The sequence below is a fragment of the Brachyhypopomus gauderio genome, unplaced genomic scaffold (assembly GCF_052324685.1).
Source record: "Brachyhypopomus gauderio isolate BG-103 unplaced genomic scaffold, BGAUD_0.2 sc143, whole genome shotgun sequence".
NCBI lineage: Eukaryota > Metazoa > Chordata > Actinopteri > Gymnotiformes > Hypopomidae > Brachyhypopomus > Brachyhypopomus gauderio.
In genome coordinates, this window is record NW_027506964.1 from 437,501 (window position 1) to 448,353 (window position 10,853).

A 10,853-nucleotide genomic window follows, 5' to 3' on the forward strand; every position below is an offset into this window, starting at 1 on the left:
GCCGTTTGGGTCAAAACGTCATTCTATGCATTTTGACCCAAACTGCATACCATACGGTCGCGTCTCGATTTTTGTGCATGCGAAGCTACAAGGTGGAATTCATGCACTTATATGGCACTTTGAAGGTCCATTTTCAGTATTTTCCAGCACCTTCAGCTTAATTTACATATTTATACAAATACACATGTACTTATTCCAAATAATTTGCTTTTTATCTCATTAAAAGAGATGGTACCGTGTTTGGTAACAGCAGAAGAGCAGCATAAGTGCTGCATAATAAGCTTGTTGGTATTTTAAAGTACATATATTGGCACCTTCCACACCTTCAACATCGAGTGATCGTGGCGGTGAGGGTGAGGAATGAGACATCCCTGGCCCTACCTAGAGAGTGTTTGCGTTTGCTGGAGTGAAAGTAAATTCCAATAGGATGAAGTGCCATCTCTACCTCCCTAAAGAGGGTGAAATATTGGCCTTCAAAAATTCACCTTCTAACTAAGTTATAAATATAACGCACAGAAGACACACCAGCTTTAGCTCTCAGTAAGCGCTAGTTAGGTTAGATATCTTAGCTAACTGACCTAATTATGTTCATGATGTGCTGCAGTATTCACTTAACATTAGCGGGCAATCCTAAATCATAAATGCGATGTTGTGTTTTTAGCAACAGTAAGCCGTGTCTCTTTTCATGCTGACTAATCATGTGCCCATTTGTTATAGTGTAGTGTTTTTTTAGAATCACCCTTAGAATCCAACGGACGGATTTTACGTCCAAAATACACCTCGTTTTCTCAGCTAAATTAAGGCGAACTTGTACTTCTGCATCAAACCTACGACGTAGTGGGACATAGGTTATCTGTTTTTTGTGTACAAAGTGTTAAGCCCAGTTTTTTAAGTTACTACTTGTTTGTACATACAGAACACTTGTATTTGTGGTCTTTAACATCTTTGATTTGTAAGAGATATATAAAAACAATTGATAATCAAACTTTGACGGCTTTCTTTAATTAATTCAAAACACAATACTTGTACTTTTTACTTTTAGAACTTGAGTAAAAAATTTTTGAATAAACTACTTGCAATACTTAAGTACAAAAAATGCTGAATACTCCTGTACTTCTACTTAAGTAAAGTTTTTAAAGAACACTTCAACTTCTGCTCAAGTCAATTTTTTGATAGAGTACTTGTACTTTTACTCAAGTATGGGTCTCTAATACCTTATACAACACTGCACTAGTGATTACTAAGGGGCTGTGGTGCACATGTGCCCAAAGCTATGGGCAGTCCTAGCTAGGTGCCTGGGGAGCAGTTGGGGTTAGGTGCCTTAACAAAGATCCACTTTTAATTTAATTTAAAAGCAGTTTTCATTTCGTAATTTCACTGTCTTTTGGACAGTCACTCAATAAAAAATAAACATAGGGTACATACAATAGACTGCATTACTGAATCATATATATGCACCATTTGCTACACTGATAATATATTTTCCTCCATGTATTTTAAAAGTGCAAAATGTCTGACAATAAATGAATATTAAACTTACTTATCTTTTTTTTTACTTTCAAATTTCACTTTCTCATTCCTTTTTTTACTAGGTGAAATAAATGACCTGTAAATTCTTGTTTCAGTCATTTCAACAGAACTCTGACATTCGTTAAGAACACCGTGCTCCTTAACTAGAAACTAGAAAATATCATTGATTAGACATAGCAGTGGCCTCCTTATTACAAGCCTTTGATTTCAATAAAAACTTGGAATTCAATACACCTACAAGCATTTGAATGCCCATCAAAGAAAAATCAAGAAAAAGAAAATTACAACCAAACTGATACATCTGGGTGGGGTGTAGGAGGATAATTAAAAAAGAAAATAGGTTGAAAAGGGTTGTGAGCCATGTACTACATCATGTCAGAGAGTTCTAACACATCACTCCAAACGTAAGAGACACTACACAGGAGAGTAAATGCTGAACGCAGTGCTGCTCAGGGCCCCAACACCAGACGACCCCCAGAACTCCGTCAACAGGAAGGATGATGTTTGGCACCCCGTGCTGCTCCTCAGTCTTGAACACATCAAAAAGACCCCCCAATGCAGCCTGCACCCGAGCAGAGGTGCAACAGAACACACAAGTGTCTGAGTATCACAGCATGGCTTCTGTACACACCTCTGGGCCTGTCGGTTCTGTTCAGACCTTCTTGTGTACTTTATATCATGATATTTTTGTTCTTTAAAATAAAAAAATTAAGCATATATTTATATACTAATCCGTCAAGTGTAACGTGTCATTACTGTACTTATTTAAGAATATAGTTATACTTTTTTTCTTTGGGGGGCTTACATTAGGATGTAACAACTTGTGCCTTAAACGCTACCAAATAGGACAAAGAGTGTAGAACCAGAACCTTTCAGGACAGGGAGGCTGAGATCACCAATATAACCTGCACTACAATTGACATTCAGCTCCTCTGCATTTAGTGTCCTGACGAGTCTGACCAATCATATATGGTGAATGAAATGTTCACTGGAGACCAATGGACATCAGATATCACATTAGTTCATGAGAATTGTTTAAGAATTGGTTTAGTCTGGTTTTCCGCTTTTACAATTTTCAATTGAGTGTATTAGTGACATTCACTAGAATGTCAGCCATGCATATTTGTATCACATGCATGATAACATCACCACTTGCTTCACTGGCACAATATATAAAATATGATGTAGTAAAAACGCCAAACTACATTTTTACAGAATGAAACGTTGAGACATATATTTAAGGAGTTCTGGGTAAGACCTGGGGCCTTTTGAGCTGTGGATGTGTATGAAGTGTGGAGGAGAAACGTTTGTGTGAAAGCAGCCCCCCATACAGCAGCAGAGAGTGACAGAGAGTGAGGAGGAGTGTAACCACAGTAGGGCAGATCAACCCACCGCCATCATGGACGACATCCTGTCTCACTACGCGCCTGTCTCTCTCTCTGTCTGTGAGTGGAGGAGGAGTTCTTCACTCTCACTACAGGACCCTCCATGTTGGGACCCAACCAACGCAGACTGCTGCCACACCAGTGCCAAAGTCCTTCACAGGTAAATACACACTGCCCTCAGTTCCTGTCTGTGTAACGAGCTGTATATCCAGTCGAATACGTAGCACCAGCCTCCATCTCGTCTAGAGGTCACGTTCACATCTAGAATTGTGTGAACACGTCAATATGGCGCATTATAGACTCCACATTCAGCATTAGACGAGGAAGAGTATTGACTCATTACGTCTCTGCCCTTGAGCTCTACGAGATCATTTTGAGAACTAAAATGGCTGTAGGATCAAAGATGTTCCATGTGTGGTATATATATATATATATATATATATATATATATATATATATATATATGTGTGTGTGTGTGTGTGTGTATGTGTGTGTGTGTGTACACAGCTGCTGGGGGAATCAGCTATATCTGATTTACTTAGAGCAACCTGCCACAGGCTGACTGTTAGGAGTGGCCAGACTGACAGCAGTGTGTCTGAACAGGAGCGTCTATGATTACCACGTGCTGTAGCAGCCATGTCCAGCAACCATGGGCTAACCACGTCCAGACAGACAGTTATTTGGCCTCATAGCAAGTGATTAGTGAATGTGAAACAGTGCTGATGAACGGGGCTGTAACTCATCCTCTTAGAGGACATCTGAAGGTTTATGTCAGCCAGAATGAAGCTTCACATATTACAGAACCACATTACTTCTATTAACCTAGACACAATACACATAAATACTTTTATGTTTATGTTTATTATTATTATTATTAAAATATTTAGGCAATAAATTGGGATAACATAATAAATTGGGATAAAACATGTTTAATAGTGTTTAATCCTTAATTACATTTAATTGCTTTTTAAAAACCATATTGACCTCCAGAGGTTTTGTCATTTCTGTTATTTGTATTTTTCAGATTTTGTCTTTTCAACAAAACATACTTTTAGAAATTAGTAAAGCTAAATATACGTTTGATATTTTCTAATAACCCCAGTCTACTTTGTAGATTTAGTAGTACAGGAAGTATCATTTTCAATTGGACAGGCCTATAAAGGAAAAAACAAACAAAGAATGTTTTTATTTAAAATATAAAGTTTGATCTGAATGTTTAATCTGTAGTTAATACATTTACTGCAAGTTTGAAATAAAATAGGTTTGGCCTGTTGTAACAGCTTAGGTATGGGCTCTAACAGAAACATCACAAAGATCTAAGACAGCTGGCCTAAACGTGACCGGTTAATGTCTCTCATACTGCCTAATGTGGTATCCTTATTGAGACGACAAACGAAATAGTGCACAAACGAAAACATTAAATCACTTTAGATGCGATCACAGCCAAAACAAGCCCTGTGATGATGAGGTGTATTTGTTTATTTGTATCTTGTAAAAAATGTGTTGCGTCAAGAAATATGGGTGTTCCAAACTAAAAATTAGGCTTTGCTCTTTAAACTTCCAAATTCACAATCTTATAGACATTGAGTCACTGCCGCTTAATTTACGTGTGTAATTTGTATTATAGTACTATGAATTTGCTATATAAATAAACACTTACATGCAAACTTTGTGTAGGTGAAAGTGAAATTGCGCATGTTCATATGTCATATTTCACAGTACTACCGATGGCAATAGTACTTCTCATAGACTATAAAAGCCCTGTAACCTAAATATGATTATAAACTGATATTGTTGAGTACAATTTAGGCTAATATAAAAAGATCGTGTTTCGCACAATTACTTTGCCTCTATGCGTTTAATATTTCCTGTGTCGCTGAATGATGCCACGCTTTGGTTGCCAATGTTACATCTATGGCCGATAGGCGGCGCCGTAGACTTGTTTAAAACGGAATTTGACCACATCTTGTAATGAGCGTATTGAGGTTGTTTCTGGTCACTCCTGACTACCCAAGCTATAAACGGATATCCTACTATTTTCTTTCGAATCTCAATATAAGTTCAAATTGAATAAAGACTTTGTACCTTGTGATATGTAAACAAAATGTAGGGGAAAATGCATGTTTTAGGTGGCAATTTGAGAAATAGTATGATAATTGCTATCAAAGGCGTATCGGGTTCTTTGTAAGTAATTGACTGTTTAAGTCTTATAAGGTTTTATCAAATATCGTGTCCCTGTCTTCATTCAGGATAAACTATATCCAGTTAGGATTTATTTTCCTGTAGCTTTCTTGTTGTTGACAATTCACCTGGAAAAGTAAATCATCACCACAAACTGCGTCAACACACAATGTTTTTTGCAGACCTAAGCTATTGGATGAATCGGTAGGTCTATTAATTTAAAACTCAAAGCAAAGTCATCTTAATCATCTAATAGGGTTATAACGAAACTCTTGCAAACGAAGCGTGCGGCTTTTGGTCAATTGGACCAATATATCTGAAATTTTCAAATATATTAACATGTTTATATATAAATACATGTTCTGGAAAATTACGCATTTTTGACAGCAGGCCAAAAATTGTACCAAATAAATATATACTTTACTTCTTTCTAAAATTTTGGGTAGGCTATTCAGAAAATCCCAGTGACTGAATAAAAACTTGACTTCTTAATTTTAGTAAATATTTGTGTCGCAAAATTATAGCATAAAACACATTTATTTAAAATGCAAATATAAATTTCCTGTTCAACATAAATAACAATTGTCTTACTTATTTGGTCATTAATTTGCTCATACATTTTTGGCAAACATTGAATGTTCCTACGTCTAAATATAAATATGTTACCATACATATGATTGTTAAATAGGTTGGAAATAGTATAGGCAACGACAACAAAATATTTTCAATGTAATCTTAAAGAAACAGAGGCTATATATGTTAAAAGAAAAATAATTCCACGATCATTTATTTTTAATGTACTTTTTAAAGACTCTTGTTCATGTGTGTATATAATATATAATTAATATGGATATGCACGTTTTGTGGATGAGAATATTTGATTAGAATTAAACATTTTCCCTTATTAAAAAAAGTTCGTTAGGTTAAACTGAATATTTGTGCTATATAATTATTAGAACATAAATAATGTAATTGCTTCTTAATCCACACTAAATCGATTCACCCATAATTGTAGTAAACCTTCAGATATGCACAAAGTCTTGCAGTGCGACTAGTCCTACAATTAAAGATCATCTTACGGCAAAGCCATCACGTGCCAGCAATTCTGACAATAATTAGTCAAATTCTATATCATATTTGTCATTAGCCTACGACTTTGAGGCATGAATCTGGTATAGAAACTATATATCCTCCGATGTGTTTTAGTGACTCCATGAAGTAAATGAACTAGCGTCCAAATGTTCCAGTTCGGAGTCGGTGTGTCGATACGTGTTGAGCAGGAATCATAGTTGCTATCCAAACACAAATAAACAGAGAGGAGCGCTGGGTCTGGTGGCGGGGGGGGCGTGCCGAGGGCGGGGTGCGCGCTCACAGCTCACAGCGCTGAAAAGTACCGGACCTGTTGCGCTTTGAGCGCACTTGAGTCCAACTCGCAGCGAGGCTAAGAACTCGCCTCCTATAGCAGCACACAACTAGCGCTCTACTTACGTGTACTAATAGGCTGAAGTATTGTATCTGAAACTGCCAAATCGAGCTTTAATGCTGAAAGTTTCTCGTCATCTAGACAGTTTGTGAAGTTTACATGGACAGATTTGAAAGTCTTGTAATCGCGTCACGCCGAACTTTGTCGTCTTGTTCTGGTCACGGTGGATTACTGGGACGCAACACTCGCTGACACCGACCTTTGGCATCGTGGGGGTAAGAACACGGATCAGGCTGTTTCTTTTCTTTTTACTCATAATATGTGATATGTGACCACGATGTATATCAAGTGATATTCAGTCTTTCATCTCGGTAATTGCCTGACAAAGATATGGCGGTCAAACAGGATTAATTAGGTATTGAACCCAACATTTTGTACTAATTACATTCCGGCATTTATGTGAATGTACACAAATGCAAAGTATTATTCAATGTAAAACATAATACCAAGAATGTAGTATTCGACAACAAACACAAATTGTCAGCCTTTTAATATATACATAATAGGCTAAAATTTCTGTAGAACATAATTAGAATCAAATGTATCTTTCCCATTTTTTCTAAATTTATTAGGCATAAAAATCTAGCGTACCATCAAAATAATCCACTATCTTTATGGTGTCCCTGTCTGTGCATAGATACTGAGTCATTCGCATTTTGATCAGCAGTGTAAACCATTTCTTTAAATCTCTTTCCTTTGACAGTAAAGATACTCTTTGGTTTTACACCAAATTCAACACTTTAAAACTATTAAGTTGACTTGTACTTGTAACATAAGAAATATCTCTTAACATCATATATTAAACTGCGTTTCCACCGAGGCAGTACTCCATTAATCAGCACAATGTGGAAGCGACAACTTTGTGGAATCCAAAGTAAAAGACAAGCAACGAAAATCAAATGTAAAAATATAAAGTTATGAGCATGCCGGTATCGCGCGCCAAATTAATACAGCACCAGTTGGGAAATCTTTGCCGGAGTTCGAGTATGGTAAATGCCTGACACTGGCACAGTCCTGTCCGTCCGAAACCACGACCCACTTGTTGGGCTGTGTGACACTCGTCGGTGTCGTTAACCCGGGACTGTGATCCAGCCTGCGGGGGTTCGGAGGGAAGCGCGGTACACCAACACGTCTGGTGGCAGAACCTGTACGAAACCGCGCACCGAACTTGTACTGTACCGAGAGTAAACACTACTGAAGAGGTCAAACCAGACTATAGACCGGTACCGGACAACCTGAAGGGCAATATTCAACGAATTCAAACTATTGTCCCTCGGTGGCTTACGATTTAATGTAGATTCGATATTATAGATGTCGATATTCGATAACGTTGTTTTTTATGTCAATATTTATTTTTGGTATGTGGTATAGTTCACGTAAAATGGTTTCTGACAAATTATAATTAAATATATGGACATATATTTTAATATATTTAATATGCTACATTACAAATGCATTTAATACGAAACATATATGTATTTGTATAGAAGAGCCATAAGGTAATAACTGTAAACCTAAATCAAACATCTGAGCTCCAGGACGTTGGAGCAGGTTAAACGGAGAGACAAGACGGTTCAAACACAGAAGTAGCCTTCTTCTCTTGTTGGAAAATCTGCTTCAAACTAGTTAATTTTTTCTTAAATAACCGTGAGCAGCAGACAATGTAAAATTAGACTAATTTAAATGTCTTTCGTTTGCGTTTTGCAGGAATCTTCTGGAGATTAAATTTGGTGATTGAGTCTTGGTTGTGTGGCCCGCCGCCAGACATGGGGAGTAAAACGTTGCCGGCCCCGATCCCCCTCCACCCGTCACTACAGCTCGCCAACTACTCCATCCTGCAGGCGGTGAACACCTTCCCCGTCGACCACCTGCAGGGACTGTACGGGCTCGGTGCGGTCCAGACCATGCACATGAACCACTGGACCCTGGGCTACCCGCACATGCAGGGACTCCGCTCCACCATCACGGAGATGGCGCACGGCTTGGTGGACCCCCGGTTCCCCCTCCCTGCGTTACCGTTCGCGGCGCACCTCCTCCACCCCAAACAAGGGGCGATGGCGCACGTAATCCCGGCCCTCCACAAAGACAGACCCCGCTTTGACTTCGCTAATCTCGCCATCGCGGCCACGCAGGAGGACCCACCAAAGGCCGCTGACCCGTCCAAACTGACGGTCCAGTTGTCACCGGACAGAAAGCCCCCGCGTGGGAGGCTCCCGTCCAAAACCAAAAAGGAATTTATATGTAAATTTTGTGGGAGACATTTCACCAAGTCCTATAACCTGTTAATCCACGAGCGCACTCACACGGACGAACGGCCCTACACGTGCGACATCTGCCACAAGGCCTTCAGGAGACAAGATCACCTCCGAGACCACCGGTACGTACCTGCACAGGTGCAACCATCCTGCAGACAGCACTCTCCAACCTTAATGACCTCCTCCATAGAGATTAAACTGACATAAAGAGCAAACGGTCCTTATTGTGATCATCACATGGTTAAATTTGGTTAAATACAAGTTGAATTTGGTATCCTGGTCCAAGGATAAATTCAACACTTCTCGTGTTACATTGGCAGGCGAGGCGCACACGGTAATGTCGTGGATCTGTGTAACTCAACCATGACACATGGCAAACTGAGAAGGTCCCAGCGTCACGGAGATGTCGGTCAATAACACGTGTTCCGTTTTATCGCCTCTTCTTCTAGATACATCCACTCCAAGGAGAAACCTTTCAAATGTCAAGAGTGTGGAAAAGGGTTTTGTCAGTCGCGAACTTTGGCTGTTCATAAAACACTGCACATGCAGGTGAGGTAATATTATTATCCTAACGCCGTTTTGCGACTGATATGTGTAATTTTATTTTTGAAATGTTTATTTTCATATATAAAGACACAGTTAGGCGCGCACAATAATTCGGCTAACTGACCGCATGCACGTGACTCTGGGCGCACATACAGGTCACAATACGAGATTTATTACCATGAGGAGTATATAAAAAATGGCTGTTGCTATGACGGGAAATTTTGTCCGATACAGTTATTGTTGGTAATATCTTTAATTTTAAAAACAGTTATAATGTTGTACTAAAGTGTTGTACTCGTTTTTTGGTCTATATAGAGCATCAACAGATCTAAAATAAAGCAACATTTGAATTCAGTACCTATGATTAAAACCTAAAGGGAATAATCATTTGCTTGCTTCAAATCTAAACAGGAGTCTCCTCACAAATGCCCCACATGCGGAAGAACCTTTAATCAAAGAAGTAACCTGAAAACTCACCTTCTCACCCATACAGACATCAAGCCCTACTCCTGTGAACGCTGCGGAAAGGTGTTTCGGCGCAACTGTGACCTGCGACGGCATAGTTTGACACACACACCCCACCAGGACTACTAGCTGACAGGACTAGAAAGCTAAAATAAACCAAAGTCCCAGTGGATATAGCGACCTTTTCAACACCAACACGTTTTGCTGTGAAATAATTGCGGACAAATATCAAGGAGAGAGACGGACATAAAGCCAGGAACCGCCTAAAGCAGGACAAAGATATTCTCCGCGTCAAAACCGACAAGCGAACTCTCGGAATTTATGTACATAGTTATTGTTGTGTTGTTTGTTGTTTGTTGCTGATGTTTAACCTCGGAATCTGAATACAGAGTTGTTGTAAATAGTGCAAAAAATGTGGATGTTTGTGAAATGTATTATAGAAATAAAGAGAAGTTAAGCAAAACATAATAATGTTTTTTTATTTATAGGAATTTGTGCTACACATAAAGGAATAAACGATAACATTTGCTAAACTATCACGTTTGTAATTCAATAAATGTCTCATAGAAATCAGCGCCATTGACGTCAAATAATTGAGCCACAATACTGAAAGAAACAAAGTTATGGCGATACACTGGTACACTTTAATGAGTTATGATGATACACTGGTACACTTTAATGAGTTATGATGATACACTGGTACACTTTAATGAGTTATGATGATACACTGGTACACTTTAATGAGTTATGATGATAAACTGGTACACTTCCGTGGTGTGTAAGTACTGTTTTAGCAGCCTTAACCCACTGAGTGTTTGGCGTGGCAGGGTGGTCGCACCAACAACACTACATGATGAAGCAGATACCTTTAATAGTATTTGGTCTTCATGGCACTGAGGCAGAAGTTATGATAATGATATTGGTTGTTTTATATCAGTTTCTCTTGTCTCGTTTTCTTGTATTCTTTTGATGTAAAAGATTAGATAGGAAAATATTTTAAACTGACTA

At 38.6% G+C, this 10,853-nt stretch overlaps 1 protein-coding gene across 4 annotated transcripts; it reads left to right on the forward strand.

The window, feature by feature from the left end:
• Positions 1 to 6,517: 6,517 nt before the first annotated feature.
• On the forward strand, positions 6,518 to 10,333 carry LOC143500374 (protein odd-skipped-related 2-like). 4 transcript variants are annotated; one of them, XM_076994493.1, is made up of 4 exons: positions 6,518 to 6,794; positions 8,287 to 8,956; positions 9,284 to 9,388; positions 9,874 to 10,333. In XM_076994493.1, the coding sequence occupies exons 2-4, from the start codon at positions 8,346 to 8,348 to the stop codon at positions 9,893 to 9,895; spliced, it is 738 nt and encodes a 245-aa protein (XP_076850608.1). In that variant the 5' UTR covers positions 6,518 to 6,794; positions 8,287 to 8,345; the 3' UTR covers positions 9,896 to 10,333. The 4 variants fall into 4 exon arrangements, with proteins under 4 accessions (XP_076850608.1, XP_076850606.1, XP_076850607.1 ...); XM_076994491.1 differs by having other exon boundaries at positions 9,284 to 9,383; positions 9,792 to 10,331; XM_076994492.1 differs by having other exon boundaries at positions 9,284 to 9,383; positions 9,874 to 10,331.
• The last annotated feature ends 520 nt before the right edge of the window (positions 10,334 to 10,853 follow it).

Excerpts from the sequence above, each read along its gene's own strand:
- LOC143500374 (XM_076994491.1), top strand. The coding sequence starts at position 8,346 with ATGGGGAGTAAAACGTTGCCGGCCCCGATCCCCCTCCACCCGTCACTA. Across the intron at positions 8,957-9,283 it reads GATCACCTCCGAGACCACCG|ATACATCCACTCCAAGGAGA; the intron begins GTACGTACCTGC and ends CTCTTCTTCTAG. Across the intron at positions 9,384-9,791 it reads ATAAAACACTGCACATGCAG|GAGTCTCCTCACAAATGCCC; the intron begins GTGAGGTAATAT and ends AAATCTAAACAG.